This window comes from Mchenga conophoros, linkage group LG14, assembly GCF_057382185.1.
Source record: "Mchenga conophoros isolate Kocher_MC1m ecotype Shallow Benthic linkage group LG14, M_conophoros_male_GT1.1, whole genome shotgun sequence".
In the NCBI taxonomy this organism is placed as follows: domain Eukaryota; kingdom Metazoa; phylum Chordata; class Actinopteri; order Cichliformes; family Cichlidae; genus Mchenga; species Mchenga conophoros.
Genome location: NC_140539.1, coordinates 28,644,506 through 28,669,816, shown reverse-complemented (window position 1 = coordinate 28,669,816; position 25,311 = coordinate 28,644,506). Strand labels below are relative to the sequence as shown.

General features: G+C 37.9%; 2 protein-coding genes across 2 annotated transcripts in view; one reads left to right on the top strand and one right to left on the bottom strand.

Moving 5' to 3' along the window:
- Positions 1-4,109, bottom strand: part of rtn4rl1b (reticulon 4 receptor-like 1b) — a 161,814-nt gene extending 157,705 nt beyond the window's left edge. Inside the window, exon 1 of the mRNA XM_085243765.1 lies at positions 3,306-4,109. Coding sequence (XP_085099891.1) covers positions 3,306-3,318 — 13 coding nt within the window. The 5' untranslated portion in view covers positions 3,319-4,109. The remainder of the gene's footprint in view (positions 1-3,305) is intronic.
- Positions 4,110-5,224: 1,115 nt separating this feature from the next.
- The window catches only part of dph1 (diphthamide biosynthesis 1), a 74,304-nt gene continuing 54,217 nt past the window's right edge, over positions 5,225-25,311 (top strand). The window contains exons 1-3 of the mRNA XM_085243763.1: positions 5,225-5,325; positions 8,632-8,781; positions 20,834-20,897. Coding sequence (XP_085099889.1) covers positions 5,274-5,325; positions 8,632-8,781; positions 20,834-20,897 — 266 coding nt within the window. The 5' untranslated portion in view covers positions 5,225-5,273. The remainder of the gene's footprint in view (positions 5,326-8,631; positions 8,782-20,833; positions 20,898-25,311) is intronic.

Genomic DNA, 25,311 nt, shown 5'->3' with positions numbered 1-25,311 from the left:
ATGCCACTATTCATTCACACACTGGTGGAGGCAAGCTACGGTTGTAGCCACAGCTGCCTTGGGGCAGACTGACAGAAGCGAGGCTACCATATCGCGCCATCGGCCCCTCTGGCCAACACCAGTAGGCGGTAGGGTAAAGTGTCTTGCCCAAGGACACAACGACCAGGACAGAGAACCCGGGAATCGAACCGGCGACCTTCCAGTTGCAGATACGCTTCCCAACCCCCTGAGCCACGGTCGCCCCACTTATGTTTTGCATTATCAGTGCATGCTGAAAGTGAATGAGACACCCTTTTTTCTTTTGCATTTAAAAGACTGCTTTCATTTTTTTCCATAATAAAATGGGACGTATGTCAATATCTTATTTATCCATACATATTGCCTGCACTGATCTCTCCCTGTTCATATGCAGGCAGAGTTTTGCAGAATTCATGCTCTAAAGCATCAAACCTGTCATGTGATAATGCATTCTTGTTGCTATTTGAATTTTGTCTTTCAAGCACTGGGGATTAACAGAGCCTTTTTGTTTATGTTTCCTGGCCATAGATAACCAGTTTAAAAAAGAAAAAGAAAAAAACACATCCATCTAGTTCCCTGTGTGAAATAGCATGGCAGTGCAAAATTAACGTGCGTGATTAATTAATAAAGGTGATTTCATGTTGCCTGTGATATTCTCAACAATGTTCAAGCCATTGAAAATTGATTTTTATACTACTTCAAAATGAGCAGAAACTTATGGCTGCTTACTGAAGTGAAATAATCTATGAAATGCAGGTCTGCATCATGAATGGGCTAAAGCAGCATAAACAAATCTATCTGTGTAATTATGAAAGGACAAGGGTATGTGCATCTTTATCTTTTACAGCGAGTAGATTTTTTTTTTTAAATAATTCCACAAGTGAGTCAGCAAGTACATAAGTTGCATGCCTTTCTATGCCTGTCTGCATGGATCATTTGTTATATGCCCAAGTTCAAAAAGCCTAAGCTGAGCCTCTTCCAATAATCCTGAATAACATGTAGCAGCAATTACAGCATGCCGCGGCATGGTATATTCAGTGGACATCTTGTCCTTTCCATCTCAGAGCTGTTCTGACAGATCATCCCTTGTGTCCACTCTATGGCTGACTGGTTTTAAGAAAAAGAAAGACGGTGCAAGTGAGAAAGACAGAAGAGTCAAGACAGAGATGGAGTGACATGTATTGCATGGCTACGTAAAAGCAGACACGTACTGAACCCAGATACAGACTCAACCTCATAGCTGCTCTAAGTTGTTCGAAGTCACAGAAAAGACACAAAGCAGAATCATAAACATCAGTCAAACAAAGATATGTGGACCGTGTTGTCTCAGTTGAATATACACTATAACACCTGCACATTTTCAGACATGTTTGTTGTTTGTATGGGCACAGCCAAACAAATATTACCTCACTGCAACAATAAACAACCTGTACAAAATCATTGCCTGAAGCTTATGAGATCAACATTGTAAATTCTAAGTGCCCATTCCATTAAGATGGTAATTAGCCACAGCAAACTACAATATGGAGTCATCCTGAGGTGTGCTCTCAACATGGGTCAGCTAAGATGTTTTCCTTCTATGTGTATGTGAATGGTGGGTGTCTAACAGTAAATGCTGTGCCCGGTGCATCAGACAGGCTCCCTGGAATGTGTTATTTTAGGTTAAAAAATTCAAATTCACCACAGAACTTCTGCAGTGTTCCTGCCAAAGCTGACGCATCTCTGCTTCACTATTGTAGACCCAGACATGTTGGCAAGTCATTTGTTTTGAATTAAGTGATTTTCTGTCCGCCACTGTGCAATGGCTGGACAGCTGATTCACAAGTGACAATGTAGGATGAGTACCAAATCCTCAGAGGCCAATCACCTCTGTACAGTTCAGTTCTTAATTTAACCCTTGCTATATACACTGAAAGAGAAAAAAAATGAATGCGTGCTCTGGGGAATCTTCTCGTTGAGAATCTGCTCGTTATAATTACATGTTATCACTTCGGCACTTACCAGTGTGCTTGTTAGTTAGAACAGAGAGAGACATATTTGTGCATGTGTTAAACTCTCTTCTGGAAAAGAGCTTCTTGTAGAACCTACATCATGACTCACGCCAGTTCTCCCAGATATCCAGCTGTAACACTTCTCATAAAAGCTGTGAATGAACTGTCTATTTCGTGTGTAGCCACATCAGTTATGAGAAACTGTCAGGATACAAGCTTAGACATTAAACCTCTTCTCAGAGCTATAAGCAGCTATAAACACAGCGTGTTTCATCTCAACTGCTGGAACAGCAATAATCGATCTGATGACAGCTAAAAAAACATGTTGTTTTTCTCTGCCCTGGAGGAACATGACAGAAACAAACCCTCTAAACAGACAGTTTATCACAAGACAGAACAAATAGCTAAAAATACAACACAAGCCATTTGCTGTATGCCATGGCAAAGTCAGAGAAAAGTAAATCCTAATGCAGTGGCTGGAAAAGTGGAGACTAGAGGTCTCCAGGGGTCCCTAAAGGGTCTCCAGGGGCCACAGCAAAATGAGAAACAGTTTAATTTCACTATTCCACTCCCTCAATAAAAGCACAGTGGGAGCATAGTGCTCTAATCCATTCTCATTAGAGGTTTTAGTCTCCCTACTGTTACACATCTAGTGCAGACAGCTATACAGCTGATTGGTCAGTTGAAGCATTGAATGAAAGAAACCATTCCTTGGAGCAAAGATAGGGACAAAGCAAGAGAGCACGATAGCTATCTACCGGGGGGATCTCGATATTAAAAGTTTCAGGAGCTCTTCCTTTTTATATTAAGTGCCAAAGGTCTTGAGTGCTCATATAGTGTGTAGCCAGCGGAGAATAACCTTGTGAACTACGATTTGATCCATCACATCTAAATGTACTGACACAGAGCAAAATAATAATCCTTCAACCGAGGGAAGTGCTCGGAGAGATAGCCCTGTGACCCGGGTACAACTCATAAACTGCAGTGCGGCATCAGCTGTATTAATATCACACACTCGTCCCCGTGTATCCTTACACAGATGAATATTTCATTGCCAGAAACCTTCAGTGCGTGTTTTGCAAATTAAAGATGCGCTTAGAATGGCGCATCGGCTGTAATAATACATCTGCGGGGCAGTGTGGTGCATTATGATTGTGTCATATTTAAACATCTGTTTCATAACGCTAAAAAGTGCACGCTGTAGATCCACGTACCGTGGGGCATTACGACAAAGCAGACTTCGTCGTGGTTAAAATACGACTTAATTTTGGGGGGCAAAAGTTGAGACTTACTCACCCCTTTTGAACATTTTTGCAGGCCTAGGTGTTTTTCGTCTTATGTCCTCTGAGAATCATCTATTCTTATATTCCAGACTTGGAACTTGTGCCTTTTAGTTTTGAAGTTGATCCACAGCTTTCGTGGCTCGTCGTGCGAGTGTTAGCTGTCACTCCTCTGGATTTTCTTGCGATCCACTGTATTGAGTTGTAGTTGCAGGATGGCTGCCGCGGGATTGATAAATATTAACAAACAACAGTTTTCTTTTTCATAAAGTCTGGCAGATCTGGAAATGAGGCAGAAATCACCGGGAAAGCAGACCAACTAAAAGCGTCCCCCCTCTGTCCGAAATAATGTTAACTCCAATGTGAGTGATGACCGCAAACGCTCAGTACAGTCCGACACAGCCCCTTACAGCCAACTCCTTTCAAACCCGAATCACCGTGCAAGCTTCAAATCAGTTCTGGGGGGCAAGTCGACGGTGATCACAGGAAGACTCCGATTAAAAAAACCCCACAGATATTTCAATTCAAGTGGCCAATCTCAAATTCTTCTCTCGGTGCTTCGGTGCCGTTCAAATCTCACCATATTTAAAATCTCTAATTAACATAAGTTATTTGGATTCACATTTCGCCTCTGATGTCGGATTAGCCTATAAACGTAGACTCTTCAAATCCTCCTTAATAGTGTAGACTTTGATGGCGTCGCTTTTCTTAAAATCCCCCACTTTTCCGCTCTCCCCTCGTAATTATTACATTTCTGTGATCTTGTCTGTGAATATCTCTCTCTCCCTCCCTCTGCTTTCTACCTATGGTTCAGGGCTTGCTGATGCGCTCAAGGAGGGAGAAGTATGTTACCGCCTCAGCCTCCCTCCACCGGGCAGCACACTGCTCCATCGCTCTCAGTGCCTCTGCCCCTGTCAGACACACTGCTCCCTGACACCAGCGGGCTTCGTAAAACATATGAAATGACATAAGGAGAGAAAAAAACCCAAAACAACAACAAAAACTTCAATCTCCGACAATAATCTTAATCAGCATACAAAATGTCAGGAAAACCAGGTGATGTGCTATAAAAGAAACTCATTTGCTAAAGAAATTCATCCACCCAACTGTATATATTATAGATAACAGCCCGATCCCCCCCCCTCTCACTCTCACGCACACACATATACACACACGTGCACGAAGTACTCACAGATTATAGAATAGAATAGAATAGAATACTTTTATTTGTCAATTTCTTCAAATGTACTTGCCATACAAAGGAATTGAAATTACTTTTCACACTGTCCCATGCGTAGACATTGACAACAATAAGGTGCAGATGCACAACAAAAACAGCCCTAACAATAAGGTAATAAATAGTAATATAATAATATAAATAGTGCTAAAAGAAATACTAAAAATATATACATAGCAGCAGGTGTGTGCAATTGCAATGCAAGTCAGGAATGTTTTCAGTTCTTGGTTCAGATTATAATCATATGCGTGGTTTTATTTAATTTTAAATGTCAGTTTAAAGCAGTTTGGAGCTGAGATATTGAAATAATTGTTTAAACGATTTTCTTTGAGTATTTTTTTGCGCCTTGTATTTATTTTCTATTTATTTATATTATATCTATATGATCTATTTATATTTTCTATTGTATATTTTCTTCTATTGTGTTATTATTATTATTATTATTATTATTATTATTATTATGAAATAGGTTATAGACCATAACATTAGTTCTATTTCATTAGATTTTATTCCCACTCCGAGTATTGGCTCTTGCTCTTTGCTATTGCTGTTTAACCTGCAGTATAGAAACGTTTTATACACAAGTTTTCAGGTCAATTAAGTCTGGTCACCCTGTCTTCTTGTCCCGATCAGCTAAATCGGTTGCATCGGTGCTCCGCTTCTCCTCATTGTTCTCTGTAATCGATTGGTTTCGCCTTTCTGTTCCTCACACGTGTGTGTGTGTGTGTGTTTTGGAGGAAAAGAAAGATGGCTGCGCCCTCGAGTGAAGTGCAACTTGTTCCTGCCAAAAAGCCCCCAGGTAACATTAATTTCGTCTGTAAATTAATTCATATAGAAGAAATTCTGTTTCGTGTGAGTGTTTTGTAGACATGCGGTTTCCGCAACGAAAACAGATATGGCTATAGTACAAACAAGAAAGTGAGTAGCGCGTCCAGCTTGTATGACGTTAAGTAGATAAAAGAGGTGTTCATTATACATTTACGTGGTAAAGCATTTGTATATTAACACTAAGCATCCCATCCACGTTTACACTTGTCGATGTGACTTCCTGAGATCGCTGCTGAGTGTCTGCAGAGAAACATTTCAGATATAGAAATTTCTCTGATGCCTTGTAATGCGTTGGGTTTATAGGTGCTGCACACGGTATCAGTCTGTGAAGGTTCTTCTCAGTCATCCAGGTCATCGTAGTCTAAGGAGTTTGGAAAGAAAAGCGTCTGGACTTCTGACGTTTCACCTTCAGAACTGAAGAAGCTTCTCGGATGAGAGGTGAAACGTCTTCAAGCAACTTAAAGAAGTCCAGACGCTTTTCTTCCCAAGCTCCTTAGACCACATGGTATCAGATTTTACCCTTAGAAATAAATGTAGATAGTTAAATGTTCGGGTCAGCTGTCCGGATTTGTACTGGTCGCACACCGGCTCACTCCTTGGCGGCCGCTTATCGGGGCCTGGAGCCTGGGGCTCGCTCGGGCCACTTCGGAGGTGGGGTCTCGGTCACTCAGGCACGGCTGGCTGCCGGCGGAGCTCACGGGCGCGTCACTGCAACTCCCCCTGGCTTCTGCTCCTCGGCTGCTGAGTGAGCCCTCATCTGGGACTCTCCTCAGCTCTTACTGGGACAGTGGCGCGGCTGCCCCTCTGTTGGTCTTCCTTGGTCTCTTGTGTTCTGGGGGCCTCTGGATGTCTGGAGTTTTGATCTCCTCCATACCTGCTTCATACCCTGGAGGACGGGGCTGTGGCTCCCCACACTCCCTAGCAGATCGTTACATGGAGAAACCTTTGGCATGCTGATCCACACAGGTATGCACACAGGTGTACACACGGGTATTCACAGACGCGGACTACAGCTTTCTTGGCTGCTGCCTCAAAGCACATTGTGCGCTGTCTATCTTGCGTGCTGCACAATATCGTTTATTATTTAGTATCTACTGATATCTACTGCTAGCTAGTTTGTGATGGTGCCGTTTTTTTTATTATGTTGCTCTTTGTTGTTTGCTTTCTCTTCTGTTTTTTTTCTCCATACAGGTGATCCAGGTGTTTTTGTTTTTTTTTTTGTTTTTTCTTTCTTTCTTCCCCCCCTTCTCACCGTCTCTTCTCCCCTTTGGTTTTCTTTCTATCCCTCTCTTTTTTTCATTCTTTCTCCCTGTCCTATCCCCCAGTCATGTCTGTCCCGTTTGTAGCAACTGAAAATAAAATAAATTCATAATTATAATAAAGGTCAATCAAATGGACCAATATGGCAAGGCCATGATGATCCACTTGGTAAAATAAATCCGCTTGGCATCTTTCTTGGCCTTAAGACAACAATTCTGATGGCTAAAGATCCAAATGGGACACAAAAAAAAACCAAAAACAAAAACAACCCAGCGGTTTCCACCTTGTGTTTGTAGGCCTTGACAATGGTACGCCTACTTCTTTCAGAGTGTTCTTGATTTGGTTAGATGTTATCAAGTTGTGTTTCCTTAAAAGTTTTGTCACTCATCTTGCCAAGAAGAAATTGCCTCTTCTTGAAACGACAGATTTAAATGAAAAGTTGATGCATGACTGCACAAATTTTAGAGCTGTTTCATCCCAGCACTAAGGTGATCACTCAGAGTAGCTTTGTATTGATTTGCTGTGACCTTTATCTTCAAGAAGATAAGTTGGCCTATTGCATGTCAGGAAAATGTTCCTACAGAATGGAAAAAAAAAAGCTAATTCATCACTTTAAGGCAAAAGGTTTTTGCATTTTTTTTTTAAAATATGCCACATTTCTAACTCAATGTCAAATCTATTGTTAAAAAATTTAGGAAAATAAAGTGTTCTTTAGTATAAGGACAAGTAATAGTCAGTGTCAAAGTTGAATAATTATATGGTAATGTTGTATGTCTTGAGCCAGTGATCATTTCTTTATGTTTTTGCTGTAAGGGAGCCATATTTTTTTGTAATTTTTTAAAGTGGACTTGAGCAATAGTTCTCCAGGTTTTTTTGAAGGTCTTTCAAAGTTTTTGTTTAGGACATTGTTCGCTTATTCATTGTCTCTGTCGATTTTCAGAGGAATGTTTTTTCTCTCTTTTGTTTAGCCACTTAACACAGACCTCTGAATCATTCAAGCATGAAAAGGTCACCAAACTCAAGAGATGAGCCAGTGTTGTGTCTATACATAACAGATATTTTAAATTCTGTTATTAGGGCCTTTGCTATTAGCTATTTATTAAAAAATGTTTGCACATTTTAAACAAATTGCTGCACCAATGTCACACTTTCCTAGAAACTATAAGAAGGCGAAGGGCAGCTCAAAACTTTCGAATGATACTGGACATTGTGACTGTAATTCTGGCTCTAAACTTCCCCAGTTTTCAGTGTTTCTGCAAGTTCAATGAGTAATAGAAAACTAAACTGAAAAAATTCCAAACATAAGAGAGCACATAATGCAACTTCTTTAACCTCCTAAGACCCAAACTCTCCCAAAGCATGCATTTTTAATTTCTCTTTGATATTTGGGCATATTGGCACCCGATGAATGTAAAAACAAAGAATTACCAGATTTTTTTTAACCTTATTTTTGTTTCTGAGAAAAATGAGAGCCCTATATAAGGATATTTGTTTAAAATTTCGATAGAACAGTGGCAGTAAAATGTCCTCGTAAGTGGAGTAAGGCCCTTGTAGTGTAAAATTGAGTATTTTGATCTAAATAACCCAAAATGTGATGTCCACATATGTGGACGCCAGGTCCTAGGAGGTTAAAGCACTGTTTAAAATTAAAATAAATTCTAAATGCAGTTATTTGAAAATAATTAAAATACTCCATGTAATAGAAAACAGGACAAAGATATGATATCAGATTTAAGATATGCACATTTTAATTACCGTACTGTCAGCAACGCTTTTAATAAAGTTTTTGAGAAGGGCATGTTTCCTGCTGTGTTGAATTGCTTTTATTAAAAATACTCTGTAGAGACGGACTCCTGTAGTTTCTTTTTAAGGCAAAAACTGGCGTATTGCTTCACTTAAAGTCTAGTTTTGTGATAACTTTAGTGAACTTTCTATACAGACCTAGGTACATTATATATGCTTCAGACTGTGTTCACCGCATTGCTAACAGGTCGATAATTTAACTTTCTCTTTTTAGCTCGAGGACCACGGCGGGTAGCCAATCAAATTCCAGATGAAATCCTCCAAGACCCTGAGTTACAGGAGGCAATCAAAGCCCTGCCTGCAAATTACAACTTTGAGATCCACAAGACAGTTTGGCGAGTGAGACAAGCAAAATCTAAGAGAGGTGAGTTTCTGTTACATCCTATTTGTTTTTTTAAATGTTTTTTTGCATAAGCTTTTAATGGAAACAGAATCTGTAGTTGAATTCCACAATGTTACAATTCTCACATTCAGTCTGAGTACAGCTGTGCCCTCACCCAGATTCACAAATGCCTAAATTGCTTGTGCTATAAGCTTTTAAAATGCATGGCAGGCTTCTGATTTAACTGCTGAATTGGGTCAGAGTTTGGATGAAGTTATTTGGACGTAAAGGATCTGTAGCTGTCTTTTACACAGCCTGGGATTTCATAAGAGAAACGGTTCTAATATGTAGCCCAAATTATTGGCCAGCGTGAGCAGAAATGATGCTTTTCTTGAACAATATCTGTTCCATATCCTGACACGAGCAACTGTGCATTGCGCCCTCCTTTATTTTAACTGAAAAATATTTGTTTTATGTCTGTTTCATTTCATTGTCAGCTTAACATACGACTAATATTACCTAAAGGTTTATGAAACAATTCCACAAAGAAGAATTTTCTTTTGCTTTACTGCTGTTTTGAAAGCTTTTAGAACGTGTGGGAAGCAGAGCATTGAACATTTATATACAGAAATACCATGCATGCATGCTTTCATTCAAAATGTTGTCCCTGGGTGCATCTGTGCTTTGACCTAGTTTGAAGACTTTATTGTTCAGTTGTTAACGTGTAAGATTTATACAGGTTTATCCAGTTTGGGACAAGCGAAAAAGGTTCCCTTCATCATCCACAGTTACTGTCATTAAAATCAGCATCAGTGTAGGGAACTGAAGAAAATACATCAACACAAGGTCCGCATGCCTTCAGATGTAATATACATGCTGCTGCATTTAGCTTCTCATGTGTGGGCAGCAGATTCAGGCTGTATTGGTATAAATTATAAAAATTAAGTTGGAACAGCATCCAGCCTATGATCCTAAGTTGGACTGTCTCATTGAGTCTTTTATGGGTGGATGCAATAGCCTCAAAATGACATCAGATATTTGAAGGAAATTCGCAGCAGGGATATTTCTGATGATATAGGAAAAAAATACTGAACAGTGTTATTTTTTTATCGGTCAGCTAGAGCTGGGCGATAGAACGATAACGATATGTATCGCGATATAACTTTTACTCGATAGAGAAATTAAGCTATCGCGATAGACCTCGCCGCTCTTGTCCTCTTAAAAAAAAAAAAAAAAAAGGTCAGCCGATCCAAATTCAGTAGCGCAGAGCCGAACCAATCACAGCCGCAGCGTCACGTCGCGTGACTTGTTAGGTACAGCACAAGTGCCAAGCCGCACGTGTGTTTGTTTGGGAAGCAGCCAGCGCGTAATGGAGGAAATGAGTGTGCCGACTAGAAAAATCAACCGAGCGTGACCGAAGAGAAAACAGATGATGGTTCCAATGCCGGAGAGATTGTCGAACGGAAGAGCCATAGAAGTTCCGTAGTGTGAAGGTATTTCGGCTATTTCAAGTCTGACAAAAAACAGAGTAGCGTGCACTGTAAATTGTGCCGAAAGCAAGTCTGGAAATACAATAAACTGGTGCATGCGTCACACTGTGCGCCACGTTATTGTTTCGGTGAAATTAATTTCTACAATACTGTTACTGTTAATTCTACTCTCTGCAGTGTTTAAATGCTTACATATACACAGTTACTGTCCCTCCACACATACGACTCGGTTCTGCTTCTATGCCCCAGCTTTGTTTACTTTTTCCCACCGAGGCTTCTAGACTTCTGATTGGCCAACATTTCTGCACGGTTAGGAATCTAGCGCCACCTGCTGCTTTGGCATGTTCATAGCAGCGTTTTCCTTCATTTCTGCCTTTATGTGTGGACGGGATTATTTTTTAAAACGAAAACGGAAAATCTCCGTATTCAAAAATACCCGTGTACGTGTGGACGTAGCCTCAGTCTCTGACTGGAAGCGCTAATTCGTCATTCGGCTTTTGTCAGACTAAAGTAACTGTTAAAACTGTTTGAAAAGCTAAGCTATACAACAAGGAGAGATTGAGAATTTCCTTTTAGTTCTCAGTTTATTTGATATTGACAAAAGTTAGTCAGTTTTGTCTGTTCTTCTGTAACACAAACTAAGATTTATTTTTAGAATTAATACTTTATTTCTAAGTGGAATTGACAATTTAGTCTGTTTCGTTTGTTCTATTTTGAAACTTAAACGCTTTAGCGGCTGCCTTTTGTGTAGTTTGCAATATTTGCCTTTATTTATCTGGAAAAAGTCTCATGTTCCTTAAGTACATCTACCCTGTTGAACTTATTATGGGAAATAAATATTTAAAAACAAGCTGCTGATAATTTCACATTTTACTTGTGAGCAGCGGCACATTTAAATCTTACAAATATAGTTATTTGGCTTATATCGTGATAGATATCGTTATCGCCTGAAATGAAAAAAACATATCGTGATATGAAAAAATCTCATATCGCCCAGCTCTACGGTCAGCGCAACCTCATTTCACAGTCACTTGTATTTATACCTGCTAATAAGGCGCAGGAAGCTGCTACGGTATTCTCTTGAACGCTAGGTGTCACCACTCGGATAATATCGCAACATAAGTGCTGATAGAAGTAATCAAAACTAGAAACCAAGACTTTGAGTGTTTTTTGCAAAGTTTTCAAACTGTTCCATTATCTCCCTTTGGCTGTCTGTATGTTTCTGATATCAATAAAATGGTAGTAAAAACATGATCGTACACTCGTGTCTTCCACCTTGCTGGGGCAGCCATAGTGCAAGGTTACAAAAATCGAAAGCTGCATAATGGCCCCATTACATGACAGTGGTGATGCAGCATAGTCAAATATGAGAACAAAAGTAGCCTAGGTCATGTTTTCCCTGGAAATTTTAAGTAAATGTATAACTGCTTAACACTTCCACAATGACTAAAGTAATTAACTTGTTAGGAGAATGCACAATATTGTCACATCATAAAACTGAGAAATATTTTCTGCCTATGATTTTGTAGCTTTGGTTGAACTTTTTAACCAGTTGCTTAAAGCCCTGCTTTTCCATCATGTAACCAAATCTGTAATCTCCATCCACATTTGCTCTTCCTGTCATATGGAGTAATTTGCAAAGCGCTGTGCTCTGTTGGAGGCTGATGAAGTAGTTCCCTTTTTACTAAGTTTTTATTGGAGGCTGAAACACAGCTCTCGCTCTTAGATGTGTCTTGGTTAGTGTTATTGTCGTGTACTATGGAACATGACACATGGCATTGCTATATCATTGATATCACCTTTATATCATGTAAATATGTATATTACACCTCTGATTTTACTTCTTACTGACCATCTTTACCCTTGATTCTGTTATAAAAGTGTAATGTTGTAAGTCCATGCTAATAAAAGATCTATGCTGTGTGAAAAGTGTTGCTGGGATCAAATATAGGGATTTAAGTTTCTATTAAGAATATGGTTTAAACAACTTGCAAAAAATGACATTGTAGTTTGTTTGCATTTCACCGGGTGTCTGAACTTCTCATAAACAGCAGTTGCAGATACATTCAGTTCTATCAGTGCTTAGTAGGTTAGCAACAAATCTAATGGTAAGGTTTTTAATTTTTGTTTTCCTGAAAATGCAAATTGTGCTTTGTGTGCATTGTACTCTATTCAAATTTAAATGAGTTGTTGCACACAGACAATTTAGAGATTAAGATTGCCAGTCAAAAATGTCAATACTTTTTTCTCTTACATGCTTTCACATACAGACTTGTGGTTTTACCATCATGCATTGCTGCATGTATCGTCTGACTTTTCCCGATGCCAGTTTTTCTAGTGCAGCGGTATAGGAATAATGTGTCAGTATTTGCTTCCAGCCTAAAAAAAAAGATCCTTCACTAATATACATGTCAAAATGTGTATTTTTTCTACTCCTTCATGCTTTGGGTAGTAGTATGCAGATGGCATGCCAAGAGGATATAATTTTTTTTGTCCCCGTGGGAAGTGTTTGTTTTATTGCAGCCTGCTTTCTTTGCTTTTTCTGTTAAGTGACTTCTTTTTATCAGAGCTTCTGTCTCTGAACTGTGAAAAGGGCATAACTCACCTCATCACCCCCGTCTCTCTTTGTTCCTCTTTGTGTCCATCTGTTTCTTTGTCCTCCTTTGAACTCTGCAGTGGTCTCATAGTGTTCTTTTAAAACTGAGAACTGAGCATCATACCATAAAATTTTATTTTGGTTCCCCAGCCTCTTTTTTTTTTTTTTTATAAATCTAATCTGTTATGCAATTTTCAGAACATTTTTGTTCTTCAGCAACTTTGGCTGTTGGCTGTCTTCTATCATAATTACATCATACATTAAATGAAAACAAAGGCAAGTGAACAATTTAGTTTTTCAGCAACTTTAACTTCTGCTGTTGCGATTGCATCATCCGTTCACTTAAAATAAAGACCCAAAAAGTAATAACAGGTCATATTAACTTGGTGACTTGAGGCAACTATGTCTTTGGTGTTGAGTTTCAAGTATTATATTTATAAAATTAAATAGATAAGAATAGTTCATTTTCTAACTTTGGTTAGGAAATGGATTGAAGCAGATGATTTATTGCTCAGTATAAATCAACTCCTGTATGTGGATCCTGGTAATTATTTTTGCATTGTGTTAAATGTGATTTTTTTTTTTTTTTTTGATGGGGGTAAAATACTAGTTTCCATGTAAATAAACATGTAAAAAAGCCAGAGATAATTAAATGAGTACATTTGACATTTTCTTTTTGATGTTTGCGTGAGCTACAAGAATTAAGTGAAGCATTTAACACCATCTTTTAGTTTCTACAGTAATCTTCCATGTTGCAGTTAGAGGCACGCTCAAGCAAAGTAGGATAATATCTTAAAACTAACAATCCTGGTTTCATTGCAGTCATTAATTTTCTAAACTTTAAAATTAGGTTATGAATTAATTTTGAATTATAATCACAAACAATGTTAGCTTCACATTCGGGCTTATGTGGAATTCATGGTACTGTGTTTATGTCTATTTGTATTTACCTACACAGATACAAGGATTATATGCATGTAAACTAGTCCTTCAGAAAGACAACAGCACTTAACCCAACAGGAATTATGCGATGGGCAGCGTAGCAGGTTGAAAACTGGGCCTGGGCAGCAAAAGGAGCATAGGTCACCACCTAAAGAGAGAAATGTAAAAAACCTGATATCCAAGAACGGCGTGAGAAGCTTAGAGACTCCAGCAGACATTTTGCATTGTTTTAACTTGAGCTCTTTGTATGTTTTGCCTGTTGTCTTTTCCGTGGCTGGCTGAAGGACCAACAATTGCAAAAGCGAGATGAGGCCTAAATTCAAAAATCCTTTAAAATTCTTTTTGTACATCTCTGTCCACCTTTTTCTACATTCTCCATGAAAGTTGTTGGGTAGTCGTGATTGAAGTCAATAGTGAGCATTTGTATTTCTTTATCTATGAAGATGGGCAACTATAAAACACATTATTAGGTGTCAATGATCAGAAACTCCTTAAAGCACCAGTATACAGTCCGCATTGGTCGCTTTGTGCACTGTTGCAACATCATAACGCAGTCACTTATATTAATGTCTGCTGTTCAGGCACAGGAAGCTGCAGTATTGAACTAAGGAGTTTTTTGAGGTCTTTAGACACATCTCTCACTAGTTTTCCTACCAGGCTTCTTCTATACTAAGTGGCTCTCTTTGAAGATTATACTTCTCACTCCAGTTCTTGACACTCGGATATGCTGTGATAACTTTGTATGTCCATTGCTTGCTTTGTGAACAATTCTTTTTCTCAAGTCTAAACTAATTTCTTCTTTTTTGGCATAATGCTTTCTCAAGTGAAAGCTCAAACCCTTTATCTTCCAATTTACACAAAGTATAATCTTCAGTTTTAACTTGATTTTCCAAGCTTGTGTATTGCGAAATTAAATCACATCATTATACAGCAGTGATCTGTGCTACGGCTCAATAAAAAGGTTATGTTTTTTTTATTGTTTGCAAATAAAAACACTTAATACTTTATGGAAAAAAAAACCCACTTTTGAACAAAAGTTTGCAAACAAACTACATTAACTGAGCTGCAATAGTGATGTGAGAATGTATTGAGAGTGAAACAGCGGAAAATTGAGGCTTGGAGGTCTCTTTGCAGCCTTGAGGGTATAAACATAAAGGTACAGGACAATTCAGGGCCATCTTAACCACGCTTAGGCAAAAGATTAATCAAAAAGAGGATTTTTAACTTGATGATTTGGTATTTGCTTTCCAAACCTAAACTGGACCTGGTTCAACAGGAGTGGGGCCTGATAGCTGAAGCAGTCACCTCTTATTGTACTACTGAAAACTCCAATGCAATAATATGGATCAATGAAGACTTTCTGGCCTGGTTTTTTTTTAAAGAAGAAGCAAAGAAACTAGAAACAAATAGCAGAAATATGATTCATCTTTCTATGTAGTTTCTTTTAGTACTCCAGCTGCAGCATTTTTGGATTAATTAGAGGCCACTCAAATAGCTTTTGGTCATCATTAGAACAAGGAATTACAGTAGTTCAGACTAGAAAAGAAGAATAATTTCACAAGATGCTCCCAGAATTCACAATGTTGCAGGAATAAAAAGTCTAAAGAGTAACCCTTTGGGTCACAGCAACTTATTTTGTCATTTTTGGCTGTAAAATTGCACAAAAATTCTCATTCTCAAGCGGCTTGTTGCTGCAACATTCTTGCCTGTGCTGGATTATGGTGATATTCTATATATGAATGCTTCTGCTCAATGTCTTCGAATGGTTGATTCTGTGTATCATGCTTCTCTGAGGTTCATCACTAACTGTAAATTTCAGACTCACCACTGTGAGTTATACTCTCAGGTAGGATGGCCTGCTTTGGTAAGTCAGAGGAACTCTCATTTATACAGTTTTATATATAAGGCAATACTTGGGTTGCTGCCTTCTTATATATGTTCCCTGCTTGTAATGAAACATGCTGGTCGGTATTCTCTTCGTCCGCATGGTTACTTGTTGCTTTCTGTTCCATTTGCCCGAACTGAACTTGGTAAAAGAGCTTTTGTCCATTTAGCACCCTCGGCTTGGAACAAACTGCAGAAGGAATGGAAAATGACTGAATTCATTTCATTAAGTGATTTTAAATCTAAACTACGAATCCTTGAGGCCAAGTCCATAACATGCAACTGTTTCAATTAGATTGATTGTCATTTTAACTGACTTTTTATTTTATTTGAATTTTATTGAATTTTATTTTTATTTTATTTGTATTCTTTCACTTATTGTTGCATGTGTGTTGTTGCTGCCTGTGTTTGAGTAATTTCTGTAACTGTGAGACATCTGCTGCTGCCTATCTTGGCCAGGTCTCCCTTGAAAAAGAGGTTTTTAATCTCAATGGGATCTTCCTGGTTAAATAAAGGTTAATAAATAAATAAATAATCTTTTAGGAGTATAAATTTTCTCTCGAGCCAAGAGTCTGTCATCTGACAAGGGATTTAAAAAGAGTTATTTGAAATAAATCATTTCAGTGTAAGGAAGTCATCTAAAAGTGGTGTACATTTCAAATAACTGACAATTTGTCCAGGGCGTTTTGATGAGAGGAAAAGTCTCAGAAACATCCAAAATTTAATCAGTGGATCTGCAGGTATGCTTGGAACCGTTGTTGTCACAGTGGATGAGCCCATAATCATAAAGAGATTTTGCCTGTTAAATTCAAGGCATACCGGGAAATAGAAAAGCTGCTGGACATTTATATAAAACACCAGCATGAATCCATTTGTGCTGGAAGTGACTTTGGAGGATAAAGATATTCTTTTTTTACTTGATCTGTTGATATCATTGTTGAATTAATGACTAAATCAGATATTTATATTTGTTACTGTTTGGTCCAGATATTTTGAAGTAGACAACAATATCAAGGTGATATACTTATTTTTTGTGACTGTAGGCAAGTTCATTTCTAGAGAATTATTTTGCAATTAAATTTTTGTTTAAAAGTTTTTTTTAATTCCTTCCCCAATTAAAAATGTTTTTTTTAAATACTAAATACAAAATAAATGCCAACTTAAAAAGTACAGGATGTCCATTCCTCTTGTCTGAACAGTTTTTGCCTTTATTGAAGGGATGACACAGAGTTCTCACACAGAGGAATTGTGCTCATTGTGTTCAAATTCAATGTTTCTTTCTGTCTTCCATTTACTCTTCACACACTTAGACAATTCACACACCTATTACACTGTAGGTATAAATGAATCTGGGGAATTCCCAGCAAAATAAACCATTCTGCTACTACAACTCCAGTGGTGTCTCACTACAATAAAGCAGCAGTAAAATATAAGCAGTCTTAAGAGTTGCACTTTAAATACAGTTTACATAAATTTAATGACTTTACAGCTCTCAATAGTACAAGAAATTACAGCTTTAATAAATCTGAAACCATATCATTTGCTGAGGACCATGCCATTGTGCCCAAGGTTCTGGTTAACAGTACTCCGTCTTACAATGTAGCTGCTTGGGTTGTCATGGTAAACTGGTAATATCTGCTACATTAACACTGCTTAGCTAGTCAAAGTGAAAACCAAGATGCTCTCTGTGGGCTGGGGTTGTAGCACAAACTTAAATTAATTGTTTATTGTGAAGAATAGCTGCTCAAATTATGACAAACCTTATACCCACATACACCCACAGTTAGTCATTCCCTCATCATCAATCATCAATGGAAGACACTCTTAGTACTGCTGACCACTGCGTTAATGGCAGTGCCAATAGAGGGCAGATCACACAAATCAGTCACCAGATTAATCACTTGCTATGTATATACTATTAGTCAACAATATTTTTTTATGCTTAATCTAAGCTTTACATACCTCAGCTTAATCTAAGATATGTAAAACTGTACCAGTAAAAGTGCTATTTCAATATGAAGTGGGCAAGTCAGATGTGTTATAAAAACTCATGAAAAAACTTTATTTTGTTTCCTATTTTTAATACTACTCATCTTGGAATTTAACATTATACTGTACAGATAGAAACACAGGGACATCTCATATAATCACATGTATACGACATGGTTTTTTTTTTTTTTATGGGATAAACCCAGTCTATGGTGTGTTTTTATCCTTCTGGTCAGGTCTGTTGTTGTGAAAACTTCATGTAATCTTTGGCTTTGTTCATTCTCTCTGCCATCCACTGATAAATTGGTCTTTCGCAGTTTGCCTCCTACTTTTGATTGTTAACATAATCCCACGTGTAGCTTTTTAGTTACCTGTGCAGCCATTAGTGTTGCAACAATAGGTATACAAAATTAGATGATTGTTGATTGACATTTCACTCATAAAGGGGATGTTTACTTTCTTTCCTATTGAGAAAGTTAAGAAAGGGGCATGTATATATGAACTGCATTTTTATTTAGCCTTGTAATATACTTATTTGATCGCTTATATTGGCCACATGGTTGGGTTGTTACTCTTATTTGGTCAAGAATGTCCAAACGAGAGCAAGAGGGAAGTGGCAGGATCTTTATGTAACACAACAACATGCATTCACACAGCCTAACACACCTCTTCTATCTGACTCACCTTTCATTTGATGGAGTAGATGGAGAAAGCTCTTCGTTTCTGTCAGCTGTGGCAGAGGTGTGGTCTGAAACCTTTCTCTGTTAATAAACTTGGCCTTTCCTGGGTAATGACCTGCCTCTCACAGCCTGCATGACACTTGGTGATCCCTTAACCTTTCATCAGCAAGAACTTCTCTGACTCTTTCTCCTTAGAACTGCTCTATCTATCACTCCATCTCATGACTATTCACTTTCAGCCTGCTCAGTCTTTTTTGTCCCAGCTTTTATTGTTTAATGCCGTCACTGGCGCCGAAGTCTTGAAATGGTTTCAGGGCTAGTCATCTGAAAACATTTCTACACTGAATTCAAGGTCTTCGAGTTGTAATTCTCCACTGAGACATTGATGGATTTATTGAACTAAGGTGTGACAGAGTTTGACGGGAAGAAAATGTCACGGTTGATTGAAATAACGCCTTTGTTCCCAGATACTCGCTCAGTGTGTCAGACTTGGTGGCAGAGACTTCACACTGAACTGTTGAAGTCTTGTGCCTGCATGTCTGCAATATTAACTTCCACAAAAGGTATAAATAAAAAAGAAAACAACTGACAGGAGATATTGCTAGTATACAAACAGTGTAGACTAATATAATCCCAAACAGCAAACTACTGTAGCCAACACCTGTGTTTCAGAATTTTCAGACAGACATATACACACACAAAAAAAATCCTTTGTTACCATCACAGGTACACATTTTTCCTGATTTTTAGAATATCTATACGCAAGTCAAGTCTTTCAGCATCACAGTCAGCCTTTGCTGTAATATAAATAGAAAATTGGTTTCCAAGCATCTTAATCACAGATTAAATGTTTGCATCCTTTATCCAGACAAACTGTCGGCTTCTCAACTCATTTTTTTTTTAAAATCACTGAAAATCGTTTCTCTTTGAGTTTGCTTCTGCTGATGTCAGCATGTTAGCTTTTTTTGCTTTGTGAGGAAATGATAGGATTAATGTAACTGGAACATCATTGGATTCTTAGTGAATTATGTAGGAAACGTACTGCAAAAACACCACAGCCTGTTTGTCAAGAAATCCCAGTTTCAATTTGTAGTTACTTTGTTTTCCAAGTAAATCCAAGTATATTTGCCCTGTAACCAGTAATCACAGTCCACAACTGTTTCTAATATAGCTGGCAAGTGGCTGGGATATATTTTGAATATAAATGTTGTGTTGTTGAAAACAAAATGATAAGAATTTGTATATTGGTGTCATTGTTTTTAACATTAAAAAAATGTCACAAAAACAGATACAATTGACATTTTATTGATTTTTATGCTTTTGCTTCTTAGGTTTGGTATATTTCTAGTTTAAAAGCTTACAAAATGTTCATTTAAGCTAATTTATTTCAGTCCCCTTTGGACTTGTGTCTAGTATGATGTCCAGTCATCATTATTGAGAAAACAAAAAAACACTTCAAATTTCCTTGTCTATGACAGAGTACATTTAATAAAAGTGTCTGCTTTCTAGTGGCTAAGAATCTCTCATATAACACTGATTTGTCTTATTTATTTTTTTAAAAATGAATATGCATGAACGTGTTTCATTTCACTGATTGCAGCCAGAGAGCAGTTTAAGAAGAGGGGAGAAAAAAAAAGCCCAGAGATTGAAATGAGACACTAGGCACTTTGGTAAATGTTGCCCTATCATCTCAGGTGGTGTAGCATATCAGTAGAGGTATCGGTGCAAATTAACTGATTCGTTTTATCTTCAGTGCTCGCAAGTGCAAGTGTTTTGCTCGCATTTGGGAATAAATTTAATGTGTGCAAACAAATACTCGACTTAAAAGTATTAAAAAAAAATTAAACTCCACCAGTCTTTCTCTCTCTCTTTTTAAAAAAAAAAAATGGTTAAAAACACAAAAACAATTTGCCGATCATTTGTGTCATAAGTTTCCCCTTTATATATGTCAGCCTTCAAACTCATACACATATTTGCAGACAGCAAATACACAGGATTGTGGCATAGACAGTGAATCCAAGTAAGGAATGCAGGTGAACATAAAGATATTGTTTTGCTGGGGTAAAAAAACAACCTCAGGCTGTGTAAAAATGAGAGCCTTTGTAAGTAAAAAAGCCTTAAAAAGAGTTATTTATCACAACACCTGTTCAAGCATCAACCTGTAGAAAAGTGATTTTTCTTTTCTTCAACCAGTCATATCCACCCACCTTGTGGGGGAAAAAAAAAGAAAAGATCTAGTAGCAGGCCTTGAGCTGCAGAGACAGACCTGGGGTTATTGGTTTGGACTATATTTCCAACAACCTGTCACCCACAAAAATAAACCAAGAGCACTACTGTGGAGAGAGGACAAATCCTATGAAATGTCACTGTTTGCTGTCAGTGGAGCACTCTGAACCAGAAGCAGCAGCTATGTATAGCTGTACAGTTGAGAAAGTATCAAATAACATCTTGTCATCCCTCTAATGCAAGCATGTAACTTTTCTATTTGTTTTCTTTCTCCGGTCTCTCTCCAGTTGCTTTGCAGCTTCCAGAGGGCCTGCAAATGTTTGCCTGCATCATCAGTGACATCATTGAACGGTAAGCCACATTTAAAAAAAAAATTTAAAAAAAATGATTTCATACTTGCTTGAAAGATAATTTCAATCTCAGACTTCCCACCCATGTGTTGTGGTTTTAAAAGCCATTCTAACTTTGCACTGTTATAATTTGCACTTGTTTGCCCCATGCAACTAATTTCTGTGTTCACCTTTCTGTCAGATTTGAGAACAAATTTAGATGGATTTGTTTGGAAAGCTGCAGTTAGCTTATTTAAAGCCTAAAGTTAGCTCAATAGGTTTTGGGGAATAAATACCTAAATTGTGCTTCGATAAACCATCACAGTGGACTTGAAATGAATAATCAAGATGGTGGAATTTCAGTTAGCCATTGCTTTTTTTTTTTTGTCTATAATTTGTCCTATTTCGTAGATGGTAGACCATATAAACATGACTATAATTGTAGTTTATGTGGTGGAGAAAGGTCAAAGTCTCCACTTCAGTCATATCGTGTTTGATCCAGAGGCAAAACAACAAGTGTCGTTGTCAAAGTACTTATGCACCAGTGTGTAGATGTTCACACTCTGTTTTGTGTGATTCCTCTACGTCAAAGTTTTAGAATGGAAAGTTAGCACAGCATCAAGGTCCACTGTAACCACTTCATAAGAAAATATCCATACATTCTCTTCCACTTACAGCTGATGTAGAAACCAGCATCATGACCACTTGGTATTGGAGAGCAACAGCCTTATCATAATTCCCCACCTTTGACTCAATCAGAGATTCTAAGGCATTACTCAGGTTTAGGACAGAGCAGATAACAGCCTCCCTTGCTCATAGCCCACAGCGGAGGAGGGAAGCGATATTATTCTTGTTAATTACAGTGCGTTTCAGCCTGCATATTCCCTATTACACACCAGCACTCAATCACACAGACACCACAACTTTTTTCCCCCCTCCATCCCACAGTGAGCAGTGCTTAAGCAATAATGTCCACTAGACCTAATAGTTTGTCTTGAAGCTACCCTGTGGTTTACCCTGCTCTCTGCTAAATAAAATTGGTTATTCAATGTTTAGGAAAACACAAATCATAAAGCACACTCAAGTGAGAGCACTGCTTTGGAATTTGTTAGTATAAGTGTCTTCTTTAAGAAAATGACTGTTATGATTAAACACTCGGAGTGGATTCCTTTCATATGTGTTTAGCCAGTGGCAGCTTCATTATGTTATGGGCAAGATAAAGAAGAGTTGTAGGATTTACCATAAATTTTTCAGGCAGGGTGCACCATTATTATGGTTTTCATAATTAGACATACTTTATATTATTATTGCAAAAAACTCTTTGCTAAAATGTGTTTCTGCTTTACGTCGTTTCCATTTTCTGTTCTGACACCATCATTTTTGTTCATCATTTCTCCTGCTGTATCATTCTCCCTCTATCCAGACTCCGGCTTTATCTTTCTGTCATTCTCTTTACAGACATTTCTTACTTTTTTATCACAAGAAAGATGATAGTGAAGTTTTGATGATAGGATCTGATCTTATCAGTCGTATTGCTATCAGACTGAGAGCTGCTACTGTGTGCTTCATGAAATTTAAACCACACAGCTATATAGTCCAGTTATATGTTCAAGTTATGACTGTTCATCATAAATCTACCAAATCGGCCACATCTCTTCTAATGAGAGCAATTAGAAGACACTAATTGCTTTTCTCGCTGTCTTCTACCTCGTTCTCTATCTCTTGTGTCTGTGTATTTTTCACCCCCTCCTCACCATCCACATTTGTCTTCCAGGCTGCAGAGTACAACATGGTTCTCACGGTTTTCCTTCATTAGGTTCTGCGCTATAGTTTCCCTGCCTCCAGAGACTTTTTCTTCTATCTCTGCTGTCTTAGTAGGAATTTCAGCTCCATACTTTCCAGATTTAACAGATGGGTTCTTTGATTACTGGATGAACATCAGAGCCTGTTCAAAGTACTGAGTATCTGCCATCTTTCCAACAGATTGACAAGTTGACAAGTATCATTTGAGTGCATCGACTTATTTTGACATAGTCTTCTCTGCAAAATCTTAAAAAAAAAAAACGCTCTCAACGATGCTCATCCATGTTGGTCACAAGGAGCCCAAAAATGCGATTTTGTCTTAGGTTTCAACGTTATTGCAGTTTGACTTCTATTTTTTTTGGCCATTATTTGTAGTGGTCAGGTACTACAAGTCTACAAATTCCTCTGGTGCACATGCCGGACATGCCGTTAATGTCACATTGCAATGAGTTTACATTTACATTTCACATTTCTTCTTCTGTTAGGTAGAGTAAATATGATGGATATCTTCATATTTACAAAACTCGGGTTAAATGTTCGCTTATGTTGAGAATGATGACCAGAATTCATAAAAAGTTGTGAAGAATAGGTACTGTTTTGTTTTGTTTTGTTTTTTTAACTCTGACTTTTTTAATATCTCATCTCACCCTGAGAGGCAGGGCTTAGCTGTGGCTGACTCATAAGTACAGAGTCACCATGAATCTGTCAGTTTTTCTATGTCTAAATAGGAAACTGGTGATTCCCAGAAGTCATTTAATAGCACACAAGAAGTCCACTTCCCTATATAGCGATATCCTGATCTGGCTGACTGAGAATCTTCTTAGACATACTTTGTTTTAATTATGTGATAGCCACAAGGCTTTTTGGATCAAACAATTAATCTAGGAACCGTCATCTGGGGGCTCCTTAGGGTATAATCTTTGATCCTGGTGTGTCGATACTCTGTATAGTAATTGGAGCATTTGTAAGGTGGCCATGGTTTAACTCTTTTTTACTGCTGCAACAACCTTGTGCCCAGCAATTACGTACAGTCACGATAAAGGTCTTAAAATTGCAATATAACCTGAAATCCCTCTATAACAATTACAATTCGGGACAAATGTTTTATTGATCGGAATTCTGCAAATCACCATAAGCATCCTAAGATGAATCTAGGACAAAATTAGATGAATGACAAGAACCTTTAGAAGTTTGCACAGCTTGCAGCTGACCTCATGTCACACAGCTTATGCTAAAGGCTACCAGAGGTCTCACAGGGCAGCTTTGCCATCACCATCACTATCACCCCTGTACTCGTGAGACGGGGCTGAGGTCCATATGAAAATGGGGATGAAAGGCCTAAGCTGCCCTCAGAGTAAGAAGCTTCAGCTGGATGGACTGCTAAGTCTTAATGAGGACAAGCTGCTCTGAATTATGGCCATTCCCATGGCACAGTTAATAGACTTCGGCCAAAACTGTATTAATGCATACTTTTAGCTTGCCCCACTGTGACTGTAAAAGAGTAGCATGACAATTCATAGATGGATGGATGGATGGATGGATAGATAGACACAGCACCACAGACTACAGTGTCTAAAACACCTTAAAAATATTGCTATATTACATGTTTCTGAATGGTTCAAAAGAATTAAAGCCCAACAGTCAACAAATCAGAGACAATAGTGAATGAATAGAACTTAGATGAGATCTGTACCTAGAAATGTTAATGAATGAATGACTCACTGCTCTCTGATAGAGTTAACAGATCAGCCAGTCTCATATGTACCATGAACAGTGGTGTAATTTCCACTGGGGATTGGTGGGCATATCCGTCTTAATGTTCAGAATGGTATTTTTGTCCCTCCTCCAACGTTTAGAGTTTCCGTTTGGCTCTAGTATTAAAATCTATTTAAACATTATCCTCTTACTGTCCAGCTGCCAAAATGATACTCTGAGTGGTTAATGTGACTCATGCAAGTCACCTTCAGTGTTATTATGCACTCGAGGAAATTAACCTTTCCTTGAGTACCAAGTCATTTGTGAACTTTAACTGCCCTAGGTTTCACCTAAGGCATTATACAAGGTGAGATAGACTATATATTGGCACATTGTCTTTGGCGTAGGATCTTGGAGTTGTAATCAACCTAAGAGGAAACCAGCTTGTACTATTCAGGGCTGAAAACTGTTGTTCCCTCATGTGCATTTTGTAATGTAATTTATTCAGAACATCTTAAAAGGTGGTGTTAGAAAATTAAAAGGTCTTTGTACATATACAGATATTATTTATATTAGTTATTTGCTAATATATTGATATTGACATGTATGATGACCAATAAATGAAAATATTAAAAATAAAGAAGAGATCTTAGAAACACCCTTCAGCTATGTTACAAGTACTGATATTGCATAGTTTGTTCACTATAGGGCAGTCTGCATACCTGTTGGCAGCGTGTATTTGGAACGTCACCAACACAACAACCAGTGGAGCAGAGCATAAACGAGTAATTAACAACTCATTGTGACCTTAAAACACATAACTTTTAAACCACATTGGAATATTATCTCAGTAAGGACTCATAAATGACTTCACATGACAAATATTAGGGAAGTCTGTTTTAAAGTTTTGTGTGTCTGAAAGAAAAGAAAATATGGGC